The sequence below is a fragment of the Trachinotus anak genome, unplaced genomic scaffold (assembly GCF_046630095.1).
Source record: "Trachinotus anak isolate AG129_WGS33_773 ecotype Australia unplaced genomic scaffold, CSIRO_AGI_Tana_v1 ptg000034l, whole genome shotgun sequence".
NCBI classification, from domain to species: domain Eukaryota; kingdom Metazoa; phylum Chordata; class Actinopteri; order Carangiformes; family Carangidae; genus Trachinotus; species Trachinotus anak.
In genome coordinates, this window is record NW_027273885.1 from 1,844,284 (window position 1) to 1,871,119 (window position 26,836).

At 41.4% G+C, this 26,836-nt stretch overlaps 1 protein-coding gene across 1 annotated transcript in view; it reads right to left on the reverse strand.

Moving 5' to 3' along the window:
- Positions 1-26,836, reverse strand: part of sez6b (seizure related 6 homolog b) — a 141,285-nt gene continuing 114,449 nt past the window's right edge. Inside the window, exons 7-17 of the mRNA XM_071471962.1 lie at positions 24,975-25,141; positions 21,342-21,536; positions 20,417-20,555; positions 13,607-13,803; positions 10,749-10,943; positions 9,887-10,078; positions 7,799-7,993; positions 4,635-4,670; positions 4,330-4,438; positions 2,800-2,899; positions 1-1,593 (exon numbers count right to left, since the gene is read on the reverse strand). Of these exons, the coding sequence (XP_071328063.1) occupies positions 1,564-1,593; positions 2,800-2,899; positions 4,330-4,438; positions 4,635-4,670; positions 7,799-7,993; positions 9,887-10,078; positions 10,749-10,943; positions 13,607-13,803; positions 20,417-20,555; positions 21,342-21,536; positions 24,975-25,141 (1,555 nt within the window). The 3' untranslated portion in view covers positions 1-1,563. The remainder of the gene's footprint in view (positions 1,594-2,799; positions 2,900-4,329; positions 4,439-4,634; positions 4,671-7,798; positions 7,994-9,886; positions 10,079-10,748; positions 10,944-13,606; positions 13,804-20,416; positions 20,556-21,341; positions 21,537-24,974; positions 25,142-26,836) is intronic.

Genomic DNA, 26,836 nt, shown 5'->3' on the forward strand with positions numbered 1-26,836 from the left:
CTCAAAACATCCATTGTTTTTTCTGAACAATATCTTTTATTGAAGATGTTTGTGAAGTTGCTTGATCAGTACTTTATGTACATTGAATCAAAAATAGGTTAATTATTATCATTGTCATCACACCAGCTTGCATGGACACATACTGTATTCTCATAGGACAATATATACTGTATGTTTGAACGACAGTAATGGTCTAAATTTAGACGTAATCTCCAGATAGGCAATGGCAACGTGAACAACAGCTTACCATGGTGTGCAATTTCCTTTCGCTACACAGAAAGTTTAACGCATGGGATGTCACTCAAAGTGTTTTTAACTCATGGAGATACACCAAGTAGAAAATCAAAACGTCTTTGTCTTTAACTCTGCATGTTACATATAGTATGACCTCATGAAATCAGTGAAACCTTAATGATCCCCACGGGAGGTGGATGTTGGTTATGGAGAAAATATTGATAATATGATGAATAGTCCTAATTTACATGTTGGCACTATTTTAAAACAATGGTTTAACATTCTGGGAAATATGCTTATTTTCTTTCTTTCTGAGGATGAAATGAGGAAACCGATTTCATGGATGAGGTTAGCCTAGCACAGCAGTGAGAAACAGCTAGCCTAGCTCTGTTCAAAGTGAAAAATAAAATGCCTGCCAACACCTCTAATGGTGGAGACTCACCTGTCAGCGCTCAAGAGAAATTTAAGAAAACAGGAATCCCAGAAACTACAATCATGATCTTCCTCTCTGCTTCATCTGGAAAAGGCTAAACTTCCCGTTCCACCACTGAACTAGTTTTCCAGTGAAGCACTCTGGGGCATCACCCACCCAATTTCACCCTCATCTGTGTGGAGCTGCCCAACATTCAACTTCCATACAGAGCAGATGAATGTTTTCCAAGAAACAGTTACACCCCCCTGATTCCAGGCTTTATGCTAAGCTAGGCTAACCACACCAGGACTCAAACGCTGTACTTAACATACTCTCACTCTCAGAAAGAAAGCTATTCCTTCAATGGCCTTTTGCTTAAGGCACATGATGATTTCTTATCTTAGAGGGTCACACAAGTTCAAAGAGCAATATTTTTGGGCAGCTGCTTATACATGTTGTTTTTCTGTGACATTTAATAAGATCTTACCCTTAATTAGACATAAGCATGTTCTTTAAATGATGGCTGAAGACATATAGTGTATAACGTACATAACACAACGTAACATCTGTGGTTATATGCACTTAATGGCATTAGCTTTGCACTGATTCCTTCTGCTTTCTGAGACCATACTTTGCACTGAAAGTCCTCAGGATGCAAGCGCGGGATTAAAAACTGTACAAACTGCTGCTGCTGCTGGACTTTTACTGTTGAAGAGCTAGAAAAATAATCCAGTGGCCCAGCCTTTCCAGGGGTGGTGAGGTGTCCTCTGTTGGGTAAATAAAGGGAGGCTCATATCCAGTGTACAGAGAACAGGGTGGAGGCATCAAAGGAATCACCAAAGGTGTGAGTCTGACGGACGTTGAAAAGGCCAGCGGGCTTCTTATCTGTCCATACGGAGACACACACACTGGCGTCCTCAGATCGAAACCTCGTATTCTCTTGTTTCCTGTGAAGAGAACAAACACATCACATCACAGACAGAGTTGCTTGTACAGCAGGGGTTGTCAAACATTTTCTCCAAGCACAAAATAGATCATCAGACAACGGAACCCAATTTACATTCTAGAGAATCAAATTAATTCACAAACTGAACTATTATTCATTTTTGAAAGCAGAATCAGAGTCATTAACACTGTGACGATGTAATGTCAGCACTGGAAACTTCGCTGGCGTGCACTGGCAGCTCTAGCTTGTATGAGGCCCTGGGCGACCCACATGATATCACTGATGTAATGTGCAAATGAGCAGTAGCAAACTGATTGTGCCAGCGTAAGAGCCCATGCCTACCCCCCCTACAAGATGCTGCCCTATGTCGCCCATATCTAAATCCACCATTGCTGGCAGCAGTGATACACCACTGTCATGTTACAGGTGAAAGGAAAGACATAGGTATGGAACACCATGTAAATCAATATTAAACACAGTCACAGAGACAGACCATAATGTGTTAGAGCAGATGTTACTCAAACAGTTTTCATAGTAATGAAGGAACCTGTCACCCAGTGTGATTTTGAGTAGGTTTTTTATGTGTTTTTAATCTTTTTTGGACAAAGGCACAGAGATGTAACATATATGAGGCTTTGTGGGATAAAAAAAATAATCTCCTCGGCAGCTGAGAGCAGCAGCTTCAGGTTAGGACTAACTTACCTCATTGTTCTTCAGGATTGGCAGCGAGGAAGAAGAAGAGGAAAAGGAGTAACTCAACAGAAAGAAACAAGTTCATCAGGTGTATTACTGTATTAATTATTATAAACAATACGGTCCAAGTATTAATATATACTTATGGAACCTGATGTTGATAGTTACAAGATAAATACAAAAGAAATTCCTTGTTCTAAGCTATAGAGGCAAAGCTTGTGTATTAATTTAAGTCAGTTTGTGGAGATTTTCTTTCACTTGATAGCAGGTTTTAAAAAACAGCTTCATCAGGGCTGGATCCCGATTCATCATCTGATCTGAAGATGTTTTTCTCTGCGTGAAAATCCATTTCTAACACTTGTGGTATTTCAGTTTTGTCCTTACAACATGCATATTCCTGCCCGGTGCTCCTTCACAATGCAGCAGACAGAAGACCCTGCACCAAGCTCTGTCAGAACGTCCCATCATACAAACTTAGGACAGACACTTCACAGTCTGACACATGTTGACTCACCGTCGTCTCATAAATGGAGCTGTCAAACGTAGATTCTCCGGAGATGTTCTCGTATGGTAAGCTGGAGGACAGGGGGAGCTGTAGCGACTTCCTCTGAACCCTGAGCACAGACAGAGAAAGAACACGCTCATGACAAATGTAGGTTTGACAACATGATGCAGACAGGCTTCATTATGGCTCCAGCATTCATGTGGTGAATAAAGATACGACAACAAATCATTTGTGGATTTGAACTCTTTGTTTCAAATCTGTCTGATGTCACTGAGTCATACAGTACGTTCTTGTTTGCCGTCTGTTTTCAGTCGTCGTGTGATGAAAATCCTTGATCCCAGTGCCGTGACAGCTATTTTTAAAAAGGTTTTTAGCTAAATATAGTTTCATTTGCCTCTCTTTCTTTGAATTAATCCCTTTCAGATAGAATCTGTCTCTGTTCTGTTACATCGCTAAAACTGTGAGCTTTTCTCACCCTTTGACATTCTTCTGCACCTGCTTTAATCAGTCAGCTTTTGTTATTATCTGAATTCTGCATCTCTTATCTTTATTACAGTGTCAACTGAAAAAAACTGTAACTGAATCCAAAATTGTCAGATCACTTTCTCATGCAGTTCATATCCAGTTTGTGGCAGTCCGGCTTGTCCAGCACCGGCAGTGCTAATAAAGGGGGTATAGGCCTGGCTGTGATGGAGGTGTTGTGGATCTGGGTGGTACTGCATGGTGAAGGGTCCGACCTCGTTAGTGTTAGAGGTGACGTTTCAGTACCAGCTAAACCTGTGCATGTTGACAGCAAATCAAAAGAAACAGCAGAGCGAGGGCCATAACTGAATATGGCTTTTTTTGACAACTTGGGAGCAAATGTTCTCCACAGCATTCTAGTATAAAGTTGCTTTGGCTTCCATGTCAGCTTTCACACAGAGCGACATTAGCATTGATTCGGAGAAGTAGGTATTTAATGTCTGGCTCTTCATTAGCTAAACGCTCCACTGTGTTCACCCAGCTAACAGTTGTTTACCACAGTCCTGGCATTAGCAGTTTTTTATTTTTAATGAATCTGCAAAAAATTCTAAAAACTTGTTTTCATTTTGTCATTATTGATTATTGATTCATGGGCAAAATGGCAATTTTTTATCAATTTATACTTAAATCTACAACTTAGTTAAGTGTGAAAAAAATGATGAGGTCTGAATACTTTCTGAAGCCGCTATATAATAATAGTTTTATTATTTATTTGTAACTTTTTCATAATGATTTCACAGTTTTTAAATCTCACAAGCACAGCCCTTTAGTAAACCATAATGTTTTATATAGTTTATTGTTTTGTTACTTGTGAAATAAACCTCTTTTCCTCTGACAACAAGGCTCCAGGAAATAAGGGACAGTGACTCACTTGAACTGAAATCAAAGCTTTGATTAAGACATTGATAAATTCATTATTTATTGTCTTATATCAGAGATGAAGAGTACCTGAGGTGACATTTATTCATATAAAAATGTGAGGAATTTTTCCCATCCTCGCCGGCCACTTGAACCTACTTTGAGAAGTAGAGGTATATCCCAATCACGAGGATGAGGAGGAGGATGACAGGCATGAAGACAGCAAATGCCACTTGGGCCCCCTCCAGTCTGATGTCTGCAGTAGACACTATCGGAGAAACAAAGGGTAAAAATCATTAATATGTTCAAAACAAACTCTTCAACTGTGTGTGCTCATGTATAACCCTCAGTAGAACTGAACTCATTAGAAACAAATTAGTTCATTTTAGAATAAGGTATTAAGGACAAATGGTCATTTTGAATATTTTATGCAGACTGAAGACGTGCAGGTAAAATGAACTTACCATCTAGTCTGTGCTCATCGTACCCTGCAGGGTGGGCTGAAGAGAAGAGATGAGAGAGGACATGGGAAACATGGGAAAAAGAGCTCAGTGAATTAGAAAACATAAAAAATGATCATATTCTGTCATCAAATCTGACCTGAAAGACACAGACGAACCAAAATGTGATGGTAATATGCAACATGGATTTGTAGGAGTTCAAGGTTTCTTCAGTGAGCTGATTAAATATGGAGGGTTTTTAATGGGTAAAGGGACATTTTCTTATATATTTTGTGGAGTAATTATTACAATGCAAAGAATAATTTTGTTTGAGCAAACAAAAAAAAAATCTTTTTCTCGTCCGAGTCATTTATGCATGTGCTCCTATCCACACAAGTCAAGTTAGTTTGATTTTATGAGACATTTTGTACTGAAGGAATAACACCTGACAAGTTGTATCCATCCGTTACAATCATGGAGCGTACAGCTTGTATGTGAGAATCCCTTATTTAACCACCTTATAACATGCCTTTAAAAACAGATCTACCACACTCAACAAAATCACATCTGAGGTTAACTTTATTTAAATTTACAGGCACAGTTGATTATAATCATTTATTTAGTCATGAACTTGAAGCTTGAATGACTGGAAGATAATATAATACAGACAGAAATTCATAAAACTAGGTATGTGACTAAAACTGTAAAAGCTAATTACCTGTGGGTGTGGTGAGCCAGCCCCACTTATGAGGATATTAGCAAACAATGTAATTAATGTTATTGAGGACAAAATAGATTTTTGTTTGCTCAAATTAAATTTTTCATTGCATGACTATAATTTCTTTCCAAAATACAATTAAAATGGTTGCATAAACTCTTTTTCTGTGCTCAAGGTTTCCCATCACGTGGAGTCGGCTCATGGCTGTGGGAATGTGCTGCAGCTGGGCTGTGAAAGCACAGCTTCCTCCTCCAGCCTGGCTGTTGGTCTAACGTGTCCTTCCAGCTCTGTCTCCGTCAGGTGCTTTGATGGGGGCGCAGACTTTAACTAAAGGCCACTCTTGTGTTATTTCAGCCTCTAGACTGGAACAACCTTCTTCAAAGTGTCAGGAAAACACAATCTAGAGCCATAAAAAAAAACAAAGCAAAAGGAAAAAAAAAAACAAAAACACTTTTCCTCTCCAGCCTTTCGCTGTGATTGATGTGTTGTTCCTGCTTTTCTGAAACGTGCTTGCTCTTCTTTGTTGAGCTGGTTTCTTGTTTTCGTAAATTGTCTTGCAATCTGTGCAGGTCTTCTCATGAAAGCACCAAATAATAGGGAAGCTTTAAGGAATCTTATGACACAAAGTTCAGGTCTGATTAATTGTTAATTGGTTGTTAATTCCATCTTTCCTGCAAAAGGGTTATACAAATATAACAAGCCTCACACAAAACCAGGAAATACAGCAAGAGAACAAACTGTAATACAGGCAATCTAAGAGAAAATAAAGTTCATATATAAATATATTGCGTATCGAGGGTTGTAGGGTTCACATCAGTTCAATTTTGTGTTTTTTTTATGTTGGTACAAGATCTTAGATTTCTGAAAGAACAGGCAGGGAACTACAGGGATTTACAGGATTGAACTCTGCGAATATAAAATGCAGCATTAAAAATAATAATAGTAAAGAATTATTCTTGACCACTTAGACTCAGCGAAACTAAAAAAAAGTATAAGCAGCTCTTGCCAAAAGGTTGGTAAAACATCACAGTGAAAAAAGATGAGCCATAATTCCTTTCTGCTTATTGCAAAAATCAAAATGTTTGGCAGCATCCACATATTTTACTTGATACCAGATTAAAGAAACGATAAAAAGTGGAAAAGTGCTCTCACAGTTCAGGAAACATGGAGGCTGCCAGAGGGAAAACTTGTCTCACTGCTGACTTTTGTTAGGTCAGTGGCCCCTGCAGCAGCGAGTACTGTCGGCTCTGAGAGCGGGGCCCTCTATAAAACATGAAATAAAATAAATGGTCTGTTGTATAGAGATGACAACAAGAAGTGCACTGCTCTGCATCAGCAGCCTGAGTGCAGCTTCCAGGCCAAGGGGACAGGACGGGATAAAGACACTGTCGACACTGACATGATGAACTGTTCGAACTGAACACAACTGCCCCAGGGCCCCGGGGCCCCAGGACCTAAGGGCCTTTAATCCAGCCATATCTTATAGAATATACAGAAGAGCTGACGACAGACTGTAATTATACCACAATAAAATGATCATTCAATGCAAATGAAAACATAAAATGTAAAATATTACAATGAGCCATTAAAACTGAAACCAGTACTGCAAAACAATCATATTTAGTTTTACAGGATTTATTTTTGTTTGTTATTTTGTTTTTTTCGGTTTGTTCGTGTCATTGGCTGATGTGATTTCAATCAAATACGCACGTGAATATCTATAGTTGTGAAATGTTGAATATCACTGAATCTACATTTTAATGATGAGCCAAAACATTATGAAGGTGTCAAGGCCTGGGATATATTAAAGATATATTAAATAGTAAACAAACAGTCAGATCATCAGTGGTCATAATAGTTTTGCTCATCACCATATTTTACCCTGAAAATCATTATTCTGAATTTATGTCGCCTAAGTTCACATCTTTTTATGATGGTAATTTCAAGTTTTGCAAGTTGATTATTGTAAAATTTGCTTTTTTTCTAATTTAACATCAGGATATCAGAAATGTTCTGTCAATAAAGACAAGACAAAAAATTTCAATTGATCAGCTGGAACCCCAGAAACTCAGATTTCCTATTTGAATTTGTATTTTGATTTTTTTAAATGCTAAAATTTTGTATTTGAATTTCAACATGAAGTATTTTGTGGGGGTTCAATTTCACTATGATGTATTTTGACTTCAATATATTACAGCCTTTTTTTGTGTTTTTACTTATTTATTTTTTTTGCATTATGTGATGAAAGCTGTTGAATCAATGAAATGACTTAATGGTTCAGCCAGTATCTTGAGATTTAACCATTTGAGCTGAGCTATAAAAACTATTGAGTTATTCAACAATTCATAGGCTCATGTATGTGTTTGTATTTATTCATTTAGTTATTCAGGTTTCATGAAATTAGGTGATGTATGTTAAGAAGAACAATTTGAAGGACCTTTGAACACTGTATCAGGCTGTAGTTCCTCACCTTTGCAGACAGGTGGCAGCCCACTCCACTGGGACGGGTGTCCAGGGACACAGTGGAGAACAGGCTCACCCAGCAGCTGGTGGCCGGTCAGGCAGGAGTAGTGCAGAGTGTCTCCTGGCTGGAAGTGGAGCTTGTTGGAGCTGGGGATCCCATAGTTGGGGGTTCCTGGGTGACTGCAGGGCTCATAGGTGTCAGCTGGGGGTGAAGGATGCCGTGAAATTTGGTTTGGATATTCATGATCTCTCCATCTTTATGATAGCATCTCCATCAAGCTAAACATTTCTACTTCTAAAGGGCAGATGAAATGTGTCGAACACATGAACACTCTTCAAAGGAAAGTGGGCTCAAATAAGAGTGAGTAAGATCCTGAGATGTTGTTAAGCACTAATTTTAAACACTGAATTCTTGACAAATTCTAATTTGTCAAAGTGTGTGAAGAGATGTGAGATTATAGTAAAAAAGCTTTCAAAAGCATCGGACCTGAACATGAACCCACTTTGCTGTGTTGCAGGTCCAAATATATTTAGACATCTAGGTTAAAACTGACTTCCTGAATTAGTTTCAAACTGCAGGAGGTCCCAGCTACGCAGTGAAACGTCCTCATTGAAAAGCTGTTGAAGCAGTGGCTGTAGTTGTGTAACTCAAGTGTCTAAAAAACCCACAATGTTAACCATGACACTCAGAAGTCCTTGACCTGCACAATCACTAAAACCTTTGATGAAGCTTCGTCATTAATTTAATTGTAAGCGTCACAATTGGGCCCTTAAAAGCAACAGTCATCAGCCTGGAAAGAGAGTGAAATAATGTCATGTGCTGGAGTCTTTTCAAAAAGAGTGAAAATCTGTCTGTGATATGTGAGAGTTCCACTTTCACATCATGACACATCGTTCTCCTGAAGCTGAAAAGAATTCTGGGAGGTACAGTCTTCCTGCCTTTGACATAATAAATTGTCCTTTGCTCATGATCTCCATCTCATACATAACTATGACCTGGCTTCTCTGCTCCAAAGGAATTTCAGTTGTCCGCTTGAATTAATTATATTAAGCCAGTGCCACCGTACGGTACGTCGCCACCTCGAAAGTAGGTGAGGCGGAGTATGAGGCGTTCATGCAAATGAGATTAATGGCCTCAAGGGGGGAATTATATTTTAATCACACTGACGCACTTCTAGCTCACCAGTTTTGTCAGAGACAGATGCAGGAGGTCAAGGCAGATGTTGATGATGTTGATGATGATTAAAATTACTCATTTACTCATGTCTAGTAAAATTATAAAAAGTAAAATTTTAAATAAAAACCTATGAAGATGTGAAGCTGTAGACAAGATAATAAGATGTATTGTGTACCTTTTCACACAGAGGCATAAATAACTATCTATAACTATAACACATAATTCATTCTCATCACTGTGAAGACTCTATAGAACACCAATTTAGGTCATTGTGGGACACAAAACTCTTAGTTCAAAACCAGGCTAATTAACTTCTTTTAATGGTAGTAGCTCTTAAAGTGAGAAAACTGTGATACATTAATACCTGAACCAGAATAAAAGTCCAAAGCTCCTGAGGCGACAGTGTTAAGTATAACCCAGTTCAACGGGCTGGTTTTTCCAAAGCGTGTTGCTCAAGGAAAAGTCGTGGGGTGTCTAAAAGTGAAAGGGTTCATCTTCAGGCTCAAATAAGGGTCATGATTTAGACCCTAACAAGTGATGAACACGCAGCAGGTTTGGTAGTGCTGTGAGTATTTGCAGCACGTGTTGTCAAATTGATGATATTCTCTGAATTTGTTTGTGTTTTGGGCTCTCAGGGCCGCCGTATTATTGTACAAACGGGGCACACTTTCAGACAGTCACTGCTGAAGCCAATCACTGTGTCGTACATGGTTGTGCACATGAAACACCACAGAAATGACTGGAAAACTTACACAAACCCTACACAGCTACACTGCTGGCAGATGATCAGACACATGCTTCGCTGGAGTCACACTGAGGCATTTACACTTTCTGGTGATATATTATAGTCCCATGACAGGGAGATGACGGTCTCCTGATTTAAATGCAGATGAGAAACACTCTAACTCTGGTACGTACGCAGGCATCTCGGCAGCTTCTGGTTCCACTTGGGGCCCGAGGATCCTCGGTTGAAGCAGGTGAGCAGGCTGTTTCCAGACAGAGTGAAGCCCTTGTTGCAGATGTACTGGATGGTTGAGCCCACGGTGAAATGGGGCCCTGACAGCACCCGCCTGCTGTGATCCACCTTTCCAGGGTCAGCGCAAGACACGACTGGATGGACAGAGAAAGAAAGAAGGTTGGTCAGTGTCAACTAACATTTTCTGCTCTTCCACAGGAGACAGATATTATTTTATCGTGACATCAGCCAACTGAACATTTCATGCTCGTGTTTGCTAACCCGGCTAACAAGTGAAACCAAAGGGATCAGAGGCTTTAAGATGGGGAACAAAATCCAGAGAGTAGTACTATCTGGAACCCTTGGTACAAGAGGACACATTCACGTCCTGATTGACAGCTGTGAGCTCCCACCCCGGAGTTTTTGCCTTCTCTGATTGGTTAGAATGACGAGGCTCGCTCAGAAACTTCATGGTGCACTCAGACAAAATCCGTCTGGCAAAATAATTGCCAGATGTTTAATTAAACACTGTTTTATCAAACATTAACCTCTGCTATTAACCGTGCAAATATTAAAGGTCCCATATTTTACAATTGCAACAACAAGTGTGTTATTTGAAATCGTGTTGATATATTTGTGTTTTTAAGAACCAAAAACCATCTCAGTGTAGTTTTACATCTCCTCTCTCAGGCTTCTCTCTGCAGCTCTAGCAACAACAGGTATATCCTCCATTTATCTCATTTATGTCTTTGTTGGTGCTAAAAGTGCAGCGGGCGCTCTCTGGTGCTAACATCGCAGCGATGGTGGCAGTGTTTGTGCACTCACCTCTTTCACAGCTCGGTAGGTCACCGCTCCAGGTGAGGTCCCACTGACACATGAGCAGCTCGGCACCCACTACCTGGTAACCCGGGTAACACTGGTAGGTCACCACGGTGCCCTGAACCAGCTCAGGGTGGGACGTACTCTTCCATCCATTAGATATCTCTGGGAGCTCAGGACAGGTGTCATTACGAGCCACTTCTGCAGGAGCACGGGAGGAGGGAAAGATGAAGACGGGAAATTATTTAATTTTTTATGCAAGTTTGGAGTTATATGAGCTTTTACAGGATGATGAGATTTTTTTTTCCAGCTAGCAGGACATAAATATACAAATATCAGTCAATCCCCCTCAAAGAAAATTCCTCTGCCATCCGATCATTCGTGCTCCTCAGAGGATGAACCCTCGTGGTTTTGATGATGCCATGGCCTTAGATTTTTTTTTTTTTTTGATGGAAGCTGCTTAAAGTTGATTACAATTACACTGTCACGACAGATTTACCCATGACTGTCAACAAAAGGCTGATTTTGGCCTCAGATATCAGAAACATAAGGGTCACAGCGTCGTCTGAACCGGTACGAGCTGGTATGGTTGTCGGACCATCAAACAACTTCCGCAGACCCTTTGAGTTTCATGTTGGCCAGTTCATGCCACATTTCCATCTGTAGTTAGTAGGCAGCACATCAGTAGAATGTGGGCCAAAATTTCTGACACTTTCCTTAAAGCTCTACCTGGGCCAGATGACTGTGAGGCCAGCGGGACGTTATCTCTGCTCATTCCCAGGCACACGGCAGCCAGTCTGGGTTTTATGTTTACAAGTCTAATTTGGGCAAACAGACCAAAGTAATTGCACTTGAGCCCGACTCTCCAACACCAGCCCACACTGCGGTCTTGTGTTTACGTTCCACCAATGAGATTCATGAACAGATCGTAATAAAAGCTTCCTCTCCCTTTATCCCTCTCTGTTGATCGTCTGTATTCTGCAGCTGTTCTTTCCCTCTGAATTCATTAGCTTTAATCAGATATAGTGTGCTGGCTATGGCTGACCGCCGCGCTGAGGAAAGGCCCTGCCAACAGGGACGGCCTCTTACTGTTTCCATCTTTTGGTCCCATATGAGCAAAAATAAATGACCACTTCCCCACTTTCATTTCGCCTAACTTCCCTTTTTACTGGGTCCATCCAATCTCCCATTTTATATCTCTTTCCATTCATCCATCCATGAATGCCTCTAACGTCCGTGGAGGTGGGCTGCATGATAACATTGTCATTGTGAGCATGTTAGCATGCTGATGTTAGCATTTAGTCACGCTGCTGAACTGGAAATTTTCTCTCTGTTTTTGTTTGTTACACAACTGTTTCAGTCACTTTTCATGTGAATAACCAAGTGTGACACTGAATGTCTTCCTGGAGAGAGTAATCTGAAAATGTGCATCGTTATCCCACCAGTCAGGCGGACGTGTCCTGACTCCAGCTCTGTACTTCACACGCAGACGTGAGTGATATCATTCTTCCAAAAGGCATTTTCTCTGTTGATCTATTCCTTCATAACCACATATCATCTTTCAGTGTCTCTCTTTGTCTCTGTGTTGTATATAAATGTCTCATTTGATGCTGATATTCATGAGGCCTGATATAGCAGCAAAGCAGAACACTCCTCAGAAATAACATTGACTTTTTTTTTTCTTTGCAGTTTTGACGATACCCACTGGTCTCATTCCTGAGATGTGATCAGAATGGTTTAATGTGTTAGACATTTGTGCAGGGACATTTATTCACATTTGGGTTTTTATCAAACTTTTACTATTGCAAATAAAATCTGCATCTGGCTCGGTCAGGTTTTAAATGTGTGTAAACCTCTAGAGACCGGGAATTTAAGCAAATGACTAAATGGTAACAATTTGTTGTAGGTGGTGTTTAAACCACGGGCTGATCAATACTCCTTCATGCACCCTGCATTACAGAGCATTTAAAGAACTAACAGCTGCAAAACAATCTGCACAGCACTATTAGTATTGTACTGTGTTATTAATTTCTGGTTTTTCCACCTAATCCAATCCTAAATTGCTTTATAAATATTCCACTGCATTTCAATTGACACTGCATTTCTGAGGCATTTCAATTTTATTAAGTTATGATATACATATATGTATTTATTATGTGAGCCACTTCAAGGTTATTTATGTGAATCCAAAATGATTCATATACATATAAAACACTAAAGTGGATTCCTCCTGAATATGTAGAGAGCTGACAGGAAATGAGGTGGAAGAGATGGGGGATACATGTTAATATTCTGATAATATCTAATGACATTGTTTTAAAAAATATTGAGTTTCAACAATAACGGCACATGGCGACTACTGTGCCGTTAAGGATCATGGTTAATGTACATAAATGATGGTCTAGGTTTATCCTGATTAAGGCTGAAATGAAAGTCAGCAACTCCACATGTTATTTTGCAGCGGAACTGTTGCTGCATCTTGAGCTTAGAGACGACTGTGATGGGCTTAGGAAATACAAACAGAGCCAGAGAGAGTTTTGTTTTCCTCTATTATAGAACAGTAATGGCTGCAGCCAGACCCAGCGCTGTGGAGATCTCTGGTCTGGCTCTGTGAGACGACCAATAACATGATCCCAGGTCAGACCCAGCTCAGTGCCTCACGCACCAGGGCCCCTGAACCTCACATACTTGACATAAAATTGTCAAATGTCAAGATGTTGAATATTGGTGCAACTGTGGATATCCACCCACTGTCAACTATTTTTATCAATCCAAACTCTAAATATCAAACTAAGCCATCACACCAACTAAACAGTAGAGGGCAGAGCTCCCTGATGAGGAGCTCGTCGCTGGGCATCACTTACCAAAGAAGCGGATGATGAAGCCATTGTTGTAGCCGTACACGTTTGTGGCGGGGTCAGACTGGAACTGGATGGTGACGTCTGCAGTGGAGGTGTAGAGCTTAAAGCGGGGCTTTGACCCTCCATACTGACCCAACACTTTGGCATTAAGGTCGTCCCCATCGTAAAAGGTCACCAGGTCATTCTTCCCAATGTTCAACCTGAAGCAGGAGACACAGTCAGTAAAGTCTGCACCTCAACCTTTAGAATCAATTAGTTTTTTCTTAAAAACAGGTGGATATAAATGCACTTCACACTGCTCTCTCTGACCTCACCTTTAAACTCTCTCTCTCCTTTATCATAATGTTAATGCTACATCTCACAATGTGTTCTTGCATTTTTACAATAATTGCACAAAGAGGGTCATGACAACTCCGGGTCAAAGCAAGGTTACATGCTGCAAAGACAGATTATTGCATCATTCATGAGGGGCAGCGTGGTTCCTGCTGCCTTGCTCTTCTGGAGAACGTTGTCAGGATAATAATGTGACGATCGAAATCATTTATATGGACAGAGATAAATGGAGTTTCTCATCCTGGCTTTTATTCTTCTACATATGTCCTGCAGCTTTCCAAAAAACCTCAGTTCAATAGAAATGATCATAAAACACTTTTCTGACCGTAGTCAGAAGAAGCTTCACAGTGAAAAGCGACAGCAGAATAGAAATCTGCTTTCACATGAATCATTGACAACAACAACAATTCTTCTGAATAACAAAAGCTTCTACTTTTGAATTCCAGCTCTCAGAGCCTCAGAAGACGTTAAACAACTGTACTGACCATAATAAGTAAACTAATCTTGATTTGTGAAATCAGTGGAGTGGACCTTTCACAACGAACTCTGTTAAATCAAAGTTTTTTTGGGAAGTCACGGGCCAGACCACTCTACCGCTGGACCACATCATTATCATTAAAATAAAAACTGATTTGTGAAAGCATTAATTGGCCTCCGTATTGTTATGGGGTCGGATGTGGGCTGCCAACATTTTTGAGATTTTTGTTGAGTTGGAAGAGGTTGGGAACCAGTGGCACAGACGATTTCCCTCTATAAATAATGAATGAATCGCCATGGTGCTGAGTAACCACAGCCCTGTCACATTTTAATAGTCAAAGAGTCGTGTTTTTGTGCTGCTTTGACCGCAGCCTGTGGAGCTGTAACTCTGTTCAAAAACCTCACCTGGGTCTGAGATGTGTCTTTGAAGAGAGGAGATTAAGAGCATGGACGAAATGGCTTAGCCAGAATAAAGCAGTGAAATGCTCTTTGCTGTTGCTAATTAATCACCAGAGGCTCCTGATAAAACTCATTAGCCAGCCTGAGATTGAGCTATTAATCACTATGGTCATGCTGGAAAATCAAAGGTTCAAGAGGCGTGGACTGAATCGACATATGGCAAAGCCTGACAACATGAAATGTCTATTTCTGTTTTATTCGCTTTTTTTCTTTCACCAAAAACTGGCAGAAATCACAGAACTATGAGTGAGTTTGTGAATAGATGAGAACCTGAGTGGGGAGTATTTGTCTTTACACAGGCAGAACCATTTGTCTCCTGTCACCTGGAGATGCATATTTAGCCATGCACACAAAACACAAACACACAAACTTGTATTCCTACACTTGTAGGGACTTTTCACTGAACAAACCTGAACCATAACCCTCTGATCTAACCAGGGTATATTTATAAACCAGGGCCAGAATTTATTTCGTCTCTCAGGGAAGGGAACTGGTCCCACCTCACATTTAGTCCTCCCTCAGGAGTCAATACATTTAATCAGCTTCTTCTGCGGCATAAATAAGTCATGTCCTGTAGAACTGCAGAGATGTCCTCAGGTGGTCCCAGCAGGTGTGAAATGATCAACAAGTCCTTGAGCCTGAACGACCGTGGAGGTTGTTTGTTGCTAACCCTGCTCCACATAATCTGTTAAAAATCAATGCTGAAAAATAAATGACTCAGCCTTTTTTTAGATGACGTAGATGCTGGAGATGTGATTCTTCAGAGACCGATGAGGGCAGTTAATAACACTACATGTGTTTAAGAAGGAGGCACAGTGAACAATAACACGCTCACAATACGAGCTGGGTGCTCACAACATTAGCAGGCTGCCGTCATCATTGTTCCATCTGTCAGAATGTAACACTCACTTTTTAAACTATAGTCTGTCACCTTCGTAGTCAGTTTAAACTGCTTACACAGACTATATGGAGGTGTGTGTGTGTGTGTGTGAGTGGGTGCACATAGATGTGTGTTAGCACACTGTGTGTAGCAGGCTTTGATGTTTCTTATGTGGCATCTAATCTGGTATCAAGAATTGTGGAATTTTACAGGTATTGGTACCGAATACCAAGTTTCTGAAATGGCAACATCCCTAGAAAGTTTGGGATAGGCCCAGGCTTCGATCTTCTTTGAGGTTAGAGACCTTGGTCGTCATGGTTACAATAACAAACACATGGTTCAGGTTACAGAACGCTCAGGTTGAAATGGGAGACAAACAACACTCTGCTGGAGTAAAGTTCACAGCAGCAGAAAAAAACAACCTGAGGCTCCTAAAAAACTTTTCAGCAACTGAAGGCGGAGCTGCAGGACCTTTATCAGCGGTTTCCTCTGACGAACATCGGCCCCGTCCGCCCATTCAGAGCAGATTTACCAAACATGGAGGTGGGTGAACAGAGCGATGGCTACCTGTGTTTGTGTCTGGCAGTCTTGACCTATTTTCAATGATAATAACAGGGATGATGCTGTATGTAAACTTAAAATAGTCAGCCCAAAATAGGCCAGGTTTCCATACTCTATGTAGAGTAGTGTTCTTTGATTATTTATTTATTTTTACTTTACTTCAAAAAGCATGGTGCAGCGTCAGTAGGTATGTCATGTTCAGCGTTGTCACTGCTCCTCTCCCTTTGACAAGCAACCCAGAGTTAGTTTCCTCAGTTTTGTATGAGGCGACAGTTGTAGAGCACAGTGTTCGGCTGTGGGAATATTTCTGTCATTATTCATTTGTCTTCAAAAGAAAATACTGGTGTGACGTCCTCGTAATTAACTCACACAGGTAAACACGTTCGTGATGATCTCACTCTGCTTCATGCTGAACATTTTACAGCAGCCACATGGGTTAACTACAACCAGTCCTCCAACCTGAACAACCGTACAGGTTGTTTTCCTTTTTTCAATCCTCTGAGACGACCCAGAGCAGTGTCTCCTGAAAAAGCGCCTCTACAGCTGCAGGCGTGCTGGACCTTGGTTGTCATGGTTACAATCATAAACTCGTAGACTGTAATCAAGTTGTAAACTCTAACCCTAAAACGGCTTAAACATAATATTAACCTGAAATCCTTCTCTTAAACTCACATGATGTGCAGGTGAGACCTGGAAAAACGGCCTCACCTTGATGAAGCTTTTGTCCTTCTGAGGACCTACAGCTGGTCCCCACAAGTATGGTAAAACAAGCGCAGCATCTTCCAAAGTCAGGGCACCGTGTTTATATGATTGCAGATGGATAAAGCCTCTCGCTCACCCAGAGAACGGGACAGGTTGAGAAATATTTTCGGCTGGTGTCAAATTTGCCGTGATTAAGCTAAACAAGGCTTTACGTGGCTCTGCAGCACATCTGTAGAGAAAAATCGATCGCAGCCTCCGTTCCCTGACACTAATTTGATTTGGTTCAATTTGTAAAAAACAGGGCTGAGGTTGGCCGATGCCCCCAGGACCAGCTGCCAACACATTCCACCTCAGCTATTCACTTCATGATCTGCTGTTTCCGTCTCTCCCACAGTCTGAAAGAAGAAAATGTTTTTGGCTGCCTTTACACTGACTCTCTCATATCTTACAAACTGGTAAAATCATTTGCTTTTTACTCTGTCATAGGAATTTTAGATGAAATATGCTTTTACCTGGTAACCTAGTGGAACCAGGTCCCCAACACAGGGGGAGGACCGCCACAAAGCCTGGAATTAAAACATTGTTTTTGATCCCATATTTTACATTTGTTTCAGTGTTTTATTTGATATCTAGCACAGACCTCTACAAAAATACCTCTCTCCAGGTAGCTAGCAAGCTGACAAGTGAAGCCATCCACCAGCATGTGTCGCAGACATTCATCTAACGACTAAAATAACATTTTCCTTCAATAGAACAATTTGAGGACACTCATTCTACCAATATTTCACATCTTTACAGACATAACTACTCAAGGCTCAATCAAAAGGAGAAAACTGTTCTGTGTGTACAGTGTAGTTTGCTCTCTGCTCTGCTGAAAACAACATGGAGGACAGAAAATGCAACTTATGAAAAAAAAGCACTACCTAGAATGTGCACTAGGGCCCAGTGATGCAAACTAAACAGGGATCAGAACACCTAGCATAGCTCTAATCTGCAGAATAACTGAGAGGAACGTCATTTCCAAAGGTCTTGTCGGGATCATGTATTCACCACATTCAAAAACAGAAACTGGGAAACTCAGCACGTCGTCATCAAAAGCAAATGAGGGATATTAAATACAACAGAAAGCTCACATCAAGTGACAATGTAACAGCATGTCAGGCGGATTGTTTCTTTTTAATAATGCAGCTAATTACCACTTTACCAGCTACCGGCATTTGAAAAGGTGATGTTTCTGGTTCCCATCCAGAGGCAGTGGACAGTGGTCTGTAATTTCAGGCAGACAGTGATTTCATTCATTTTACTTCCCTCATTTTCACTTTAATCACACCTTTCACTCCCTCCTCTTCCATTTGAAGGCCATCTATAAAAGTCATTTGATACAGCCAGGTGATAATGTCCCTCTTGCCATTACGCAGATGGAGCAGGAGATATGTATACGTGCACGTGTGCACAGGTGTGTGTGTGTGTGTGGAGTGTGAGGATCCAATTCCCTAGGACCTTGTTAAAGGCCTCATATATCTCTGTACACGGTCTAACCCCGAGAGCTCAGGGAGAACAGCTGCTACTGATAAGCTTCATATAAATGCTCAGGCACCTGTTAGGCATATGTTCATGCAGTGAGGAGGCTTTGTGCTGGATTAGAAGTTTCTCTCCATGGAAATCTCTGTTTTGCTGAACTCCCATGAGCACTTTCTGTGAAACTGGACCACAGCATGCTGACACCTCAAGTTTAGCTTCAGACAGTGAAATCCCTGCCACCAGCTCCTCAAGGCTGCGACGTTTATCACGTACCACGACACAGAAGTGAACATTACAGTGGTGGTTTCACTTTCATTTGGGCCTCGTCTCCAAACACAAGCTATGCAGAGAAGTGGTGGGGACACAGTGACTTCCTTCTTAAACGTCCTGTATTTTACACTTCTCCAGTGTTTTATTTGAATCTCAGGCTTCGCCCTGGAGCTCTCGTAACAGCAGTGAGCCAATCAGAAGAGAGGCTTTGGCTGACTGTTTTCTGAGTGACTGAATTAAAATCTAGCAGATTTTAGGTAAACACTCAGAGAAACCAAATCCTGCTGGGTTGGATGGTGGGTCCAGGTGGGCGGGGCTTGGGGCGTGGCTGAGGGCAGTGACTGCTTTGTTGTGACATCACAAAGTTCCAGAAGTCCTGACCCCTCGTTTTAAGACTCAGTCTCTGAATACAAGCTGTGTGGGTTTCTCTGTGGACTGAACGTTCGTTCACTTTGACCCCTGGACCCACCATCCAACCCTGCAGGATTTGGTTTCCCTGAGTGTTTACCTGAAATCTGCTCTATTTTTATTTGATCACACAGAAAACAGCCACAAATATATCTTCTTATGGAGATCAACGCTTCAAATCAAACACTGGAAAAGTGTAGAATATGGGACCTTTAAGAATCACTGGAAAGTCTTTAACCTCGGCTCTTATGTAGCTGACAATGACCTTGAACTTAGTCGTTAACAGTTGTCGTCATTAAACATGATGAACAGTGTGTATATCAGTATGTGGCTGGGTGTGTAGCACCATTAGAGTTAAAGATCAATTTGATCATGTGCATATACTGTACCTCTATTTACAGATAAGTGTTAAGTTCAAGTAAAAGAAAAGTAAAACATTATTTTCACAGGAAGTAGGGTGTTTTTTTTAGGTCGTATTGTGTAAATGTTTTCACTAGATACCTTCACTTCTACTAAAATCACCTGTTCTGCCAAATGAACAGCAGCAATTACTTATGTTGACAGACTTCCTTTCAAAAACTAGAGGAAGCCATTAATCAATGCTTCTGAAAACACAACAGGAGCACAGGTGGTGCTGAGAGAGAGAGAGGGAAAGAAAACAGAGCTCAAGATGCAGCCTATGCAAATGAGCCCTTCTTAATTTGCTAGCAAACGGCGAATGATTTTCGATGGCTGACTGACTTATCGGGCTCCGACACGGCGGAGTGTGTTGTTCGGTGTCTTCACCTTGGCACTGCAATCACAGCAAACGCACACTCCCATGCTGTACACACACGCACCCTCCACTCCACACAGCAGCCATTACAGGAGTGGGGGGAGGACTCCCAAACGAAGCCTTCCTGATATAATTAGCTCTCTCCGCTGCACCTAATTAACCTTTGTGTGTGTGGCACCTACACATCATATTCACAAGCCAACACTCTTTCATTAACAGGTGCATTGTGGGTTTTTTTTTGGTGTGTGTTTACCAGTCACGGTGACATAGCTCTTTATAATCTTCAAACTGCGTCTTTGGCTCTGGTTGATAACAGCGAACTGGGTTTTCTTTTGTTTAGATTGAAAGAGGAAGAGGATTGCAGTAGTGTTGTTCTGTGCATATCAAAGGTCAAAGGGGTGAGGAGGAGTGGAAGGTGGATACGTACACTTGAATGTCCAGCATGATCCTCTTGTCCTCCTCGACGTGGATTCCCCAGATACAGTCCTGGCCTTTATCGTAGGCTTCGGGCCAGTTAGGAGAGAGAACCACTCCGGCTGAATCCGTGATCTCACCACTGCACACAGCTGGAAAACAGAGCAACAGGGCTGGTTGTCAGACCTGCTGAAGCAGCTAGCTGCTAGCTTCACTAGAAGTAGAGACGTGATAGAGACCAGAGTTAACACTGGCGTTGCTTTCTGGCTCTGGAGACAGATCTTGGTGAGTAAAAGAATGAAGTTTGATGCTGAACTCACAATGTTTCTTCTAGACTGGTCAATAAACAGCTGTTAATGCTAACGCTAGCTGTGCAGCAATACTAAAACTTACATATAGCTTGTTTAAATTCAAGCTGAAGAAAAGCCAAAACACACTTTGTGACATTTCAGATTTCTGGAGACTCTGGAGGTTCTTTCAGTGTGTTGAGGCTTCTTGATCAGCTGGGATCTTGTAACTTATCCACCTCATCCTTTGTTGTATTTAATTGTAAAATAAAATCCATTACACACTGAGGAAACTGAGATGAAACACTGAGATGTGACCGAGACAATGTGAAAATAACCGATCGATGCCGTTTTACTATATATGGATTGTTTCAATCCAGTAATTTGATGCTGCAGAGTATGTTGTATTTGGGTCCTTTTTTATTGACTGAAATCATTCTATACTCTTGTGTATTTCACAGAGCCAAACACCCATCGAAGGTAAAGCTGTAGCTGACCTGCAACAACATCACCAGCAGCCATGAGCCTTGGGATCTGTTCATTTAAATTGAAGTTTTTCAGTTAAATGCCCAGAGTGAAAAAGTCAATGTACAAAGATTAAAACATCTACTTAAATCTAGATGGGTCACTGCTATTTAGCAACACACAGACCTCTGCAGGCCGGCTCGGTCTCATTCCACTGAGCGTTGTTGGGATCCATGCATTCAATGGTGACCGATCCCTGCTCCAGAGTATAGCCAGGGTCACAGGCGAACTCCACCACAGCTCCCACTGCCCAAGTGCTGTCGCTGCTGGTCAGGTTACCATACTTCACAAAGGGCTCGTAGCAGTGGCCTGCTGCAAAGGCTGTGGAGAGATGGTGCAAGTTAGAAAGACATTTTCAGTGGTAGAAAGTACTCGACGTTTACTAAAGAGCAAATGAGAAGCTAAGTTTGCCAGGTGAGTTAGCGTCTCCATGTATGATTCATGGTCCTTAATAAGTTGCCATGTCCAACATTTAATGGATTTAACATTTTATCTGGATCATAAATGTTTGAGGTACTTGTCAGAATCATTCAGTTCTGACTGTAATGATGCTGGTCAGTCCACAAAGGTATTGTATTATTCAAGGTATTGACAGAACCTATTACAAAGCTTGGTTTTGACATGTATGCTTCTCCAAACTCCTCCTACACCTGGGCTTTTGTGTCTGTGACCACCACAGCCATGGCCCTCCTGGTCAGCTTGTACCTGCTTCAGGAGAGCCCCGGGCTGGCCAAGCCCAGAGGTCTCCTTCTTAAGCTTCACAGCTTCCTTCACTGTTGATGTCCACCAGCATGTTGTCAGGTTGCTCCCTCCACAATGGAGGCTTTAAATATGGCCCGCTCAGATTCCACGTCGCCAAACTCCACCAGGATTCACGAGAAATTCTTCTGGAGGTGGGACTTCTTTTGGTATGATCTTGGTGTGATGGTATGATCTTTTGGGCAGTGGTATTAGCAAGACATTCCCACTTCACTCTCACCACATATTTGGGTTAAAGGTCTGTCCAGGAGTCTCCCTGCTATCTGATCCATCTGACTGTGATGGATGTGGTGGTGGTCTCAGGTGGTGATCAGTTGGACAGCTCCTCTCTTTACCCAAGACATGCAGCCACAGACCACAAAGTCTATCATCGATCTTTGGCCTGAGGTGCTCTGGTATCTGGACCACCTTGTGCTTGAACATGGCATTTGTAACGGCCGAGACATGGCGAGAACAGAAGTCCAATAACAAATCGGACAGGCCATTTCTCCCAGTCACTCTCCTCCTGGTTTCTCCAGCAGGGCCCAGTCCTCCAACAGAATTGTAGAATCTTAAGCCAGTATCCTTTCCACAGACTCTAAGGGAATAATTATTATCTAACATGTCCAGAACATATTAACTACATTTCAGAATTGGTCTAGAACTAAATGCAATACATATAATCTTTAAGATTGATCAATGAATTCCAGAAACTTCCAAATTCTGCTTAATGGACATGTTCTTATGAAGATTAGGCAGAAAGATGCACAAGAGAAAAAAAAAAAAAACACTAAATGGCTAAACGACTGCTCATGAAAGATGTTCTCTGTTTACCTGTGTGGGAATAGTTTGTCAGGATAAAGTAGCAACTATCAAATCTGTTGGAGACAAGCTAAACAGCATTATATCCTGTTAATGGCCATAATGAGGTCCAGTGGAATTATGCATGGCTGCTCCCTTTGGACTTAATCCCATTTGTAGCAGTGAAGCAGCGGCCTAAGAAGATTACAATGATTGTATTTCCAAGTGGTCCTCATGGACCGGAGACAAGCTGCTTATCTGATGGTGAGAGCTGAGACAAATGTGAGGACAAAGGATAAGAGAAGCTGGGTGATATCTCACCCTCACAGTGTTGCTTGAAACTCCCTGTAAAATACATCATATGGCTTCTAATGGTTGAAATAATTCTGGCAGAAGCTGCAAATTAATATTGAACCTGAAAGAGTGCCCTTGATTCTTGATTCCCAAGCACTATTAAATAGCTACAAAAGCAACTAACGTAAAAGAAAAATCAATAAAGAGAGGGACCATTCAACAGCCAAGGAAGCATTTAACTGCACCCAATAATGTGTTTATTGCTGAGATTATTGCCAGCAATGAAGTCAGTAATGAAAGTGAAACATTTCTTTTGATTATCTAGACAGCATTTTAGTAATGGGTCTTTTGTTCTGACGAAATGTGCTTTTTCTTTCTTGCATCAAATTCCACTGAGGAGATATAAAGGTGTATAGAAATTTACATTTCAAGGCGTCAGTCTCACTCTGTCACACTCATGCATAGGGGCTGCTTCTCTCTCCTCAGCTTCATCCAGGATTCCTCCCCTTGGATGAAATTAGGATTTTAAGCAGTGGCATGGCTCCAGAGACAGTAATGTATGTGGCTTGGTTTGTTAGTTGGTGTGTAAGAACACTGCTTTCATTCAGACTGAAATATTTCAACAACTATTAGTTTGCTTACTGTTACATCCTGTGCTGACATCCATAGTTCCCGAGAGAATAGACCCTGCAGACTTTGGTGCTCCCCTGACTTTTAATGACAGGTGCTGTATCATCTCTTAAACAATGTTCTGCTCTCAATTTCTCACAGTGCAACCAGAGTGAAAATCACTAACGATAAAAACAGACAGCTCCTGTCACATCTCTGCTCTGGAGCTACTCTGTAATGTGTGTGTTAATATGAAAATGTTGTGTATCATAATTCTAAATCCAGTTAGGTTTTGACTGGCAGTGATGTACTGTGTTATTGAAGCTGACTGAAGCTGCACGTTATTCTCTGTTTACATGTACTTTGCCTTGTACAATATGATTAATAAGCATATAAACATGACTTATGAACTATATGATCTTACATTTAATTGTTATTGAAATATACAAACTTTATAATCATGTACAGTATGAATATTCAGATAAGAATGTAATGGGGGTTGCTATAGGCTGTAGCTGGTGGGGGTTCAGACAGTAATCGCGGTTGACAGCTCTGAAGAAGTCAAGTGGTCTAAACTGACCTTTAAGATGAGATGATTTCATAGAGGCATTTGAAGCTGTGAGGCTTGAAATAATGTAAATAGCACTGATTTGGTAGCATTTATATCAGCATGTGGCCTTTCTCTGCTTCCATATTACATTGCTACTAGAAATAATGAGCCATTTACCACTCACACTGGATAGATAACAGCATTATAATCCTATTTGAAGTAGCTTACACTAAATTTTCCTACCATATAATCATCAAACAAATGTCAGGTTTTTGTTCATTTTCGCAAATGCGAAGTTTCTATAAAATAAAATCCAGACACTGAGTCAGAGAGTCGGAGAGAAGAGCTCCACTCACACACCTGCAGAACGTTTTCTTTCATTACCACAGCAGCTCCGCCATTTAGAAACCTACCAACCTCATTTTCTTTTCACCGTCTGAAAGGAGCCTTCCACTGCTTTCACACAGTGCAGCACTCGTTTATCAGCTTTGATTACATGAATTTTATCATCACTAGAATTCCTGACCTCCATTCACTGGTTGGCATCTCCAGCTTTTACACTATATTCTGTTGAAGGTCTTTGTTAATTATATCATTAAATGGACAATTCACTGAGGATTGACAGCAGGTCGAAGTTTCTGACTGGTGCTAAGCTCTTCTCGGCCTTCAGAAACTGGTGAGCTCACATCTTTTCATATGAAGTGTGTTTTCATAATGAGTGCTTTCTGATCTGCAATGTTTTCTCCACGTTTAGCTCTAAAGCTTACCTTGGTACCTGATGGCAATGCCAGTGGATGTGACTGTAGCATCTGTCGTCAGCTCAATGAAGAGATGCCTGGACGAGCTGAGTAAACCTTCATTAGGCAGATACTCCACCTCGTATGAATCATACAGGGCAGCTGCATCAATGCTGTTACCGTTCTTGATCAGCAGCCTAGAAGAAAAAGAGCAAAGATCATTAGCAGGGTTCTACCTGTCATTTCTGACCAGACCCGTTCATGTCGGCCATTCTGCCTCTGTCTTATTCAATTTTTTTTTATTATGAAATACAGTCATCTTTTCTCAGTGTGGGGGCTCCCACCCTTGTCTTATGCTCAGGGTATAATGAAGACATAAAAAAAGTGATGGACATAATCTATAATGCTGTAAAAGCTCATGGTGAGGACTTCACACAGTAATACAGTGTGTTGAGAAAAGAGGCTGTAATGTGTGGAGTTTTCAGGCTCCTCTTACAGGGGCTATTTGTGTAGGTTTTGCTAATGCTACAAAGGCCACATTAGCATCATCAGCTCTTCAGTCTGGAATCAAACCTCAGAGAGCAACCTCTTTGTTTTGCTTCTATTTCTATTCCTATTTCTATGACTTCTTTTATTCTACTGTTAGCATGCTAACCAGCTAGCCCCAGCTCGGCTGGCCCATCTCATCACTTTCCGATACCGAGTCACTGAAGCATCCAGCCTGCTCCGAAGAAGAGGACACGGTATAACTTCTTGTTTTAGTGCAACACTGACTGAGGCTCTCAACTGCTGAGTAAACAGCTGCTCCCTTTTTTACTGACTACTTACCACTGCAGATGTTTACTTTCTGATTCGAGTATTTGTAAAAGCCATAGCAATGGATGTATTAAAAGGGGAGGGGCTCCCACTGAGGCTGCGTATGCACAGGGCCCAGATTTTCATGCTACAGTTTGATTAATAACTACAGTTCATGTTTTTATCCTTTAAATTAAGCCATTTACGATCATTAATTACACCCCATAAAGATGTTGGACCCATAAAGAGTCAACTACCAACTGTGACCCAGCTGATGCCTAATGTTGTGTAGTCATGTGCAGCTGGGAGGTGTATTGAAGCAGCCAGACTCCTGCTCCTCCTCAGCCTGTCACCGCCCCTCCACCAGCAGCAGCCTCCACCCGTGGCTCTGTTCCTCTGCCGTTCCCCGTGCATTGATCTCTCCCTGCTCTGTCTTTTCATGACTTAAAATATTCTTCTCAGGTAGCGGTGTAACAGCACAACAGAGTCTCCACGTCGAACTAAAATCTATATTTACATTTATTCTTTATGTTTCTATTCACACTGACTGAACGCAGCTGAATGTGAAAATTCCTCCTTTTTGGTTTCTTTCTCTGAAGTGGGAACAGTTCTGGTTTCTCACCAGTTTTTTGTGATTCCCCTGAAAAGGCCCAGAGAGTTAATGAAACAACCCCCACCTCCTCCACCTCTGTGGTTCCTCCCGCTACAGGAGGTGTTTGCAGGACCACATTTGGCCACGATGACACACACACACACACACACACACACACACACACACACACACACACACACACACACACAGACTCACAAGGTGAAAACAACACCAGCTGCACTGTTGCTGGACGGGAATGATGCTGCATCTATTGGTGGAGCCAGAAATCCATCAAAGACATACTGATGATTCATGCTGATGATTTTGCTGTTTGGTTATGTTTATCTGATCCAGCTACTGAAGTGATTGAAGTGTTATGTATAGAAGGACCAAAGGAGCAGATGGCTAACAAGAAATCCTTGTCTTTGAGAAGCCAGCCAACTTTATTACACTACCCTGTGCCAGTCCTCTATCCTCAGCAAATCATCTCTTCTTCCTGATCGTT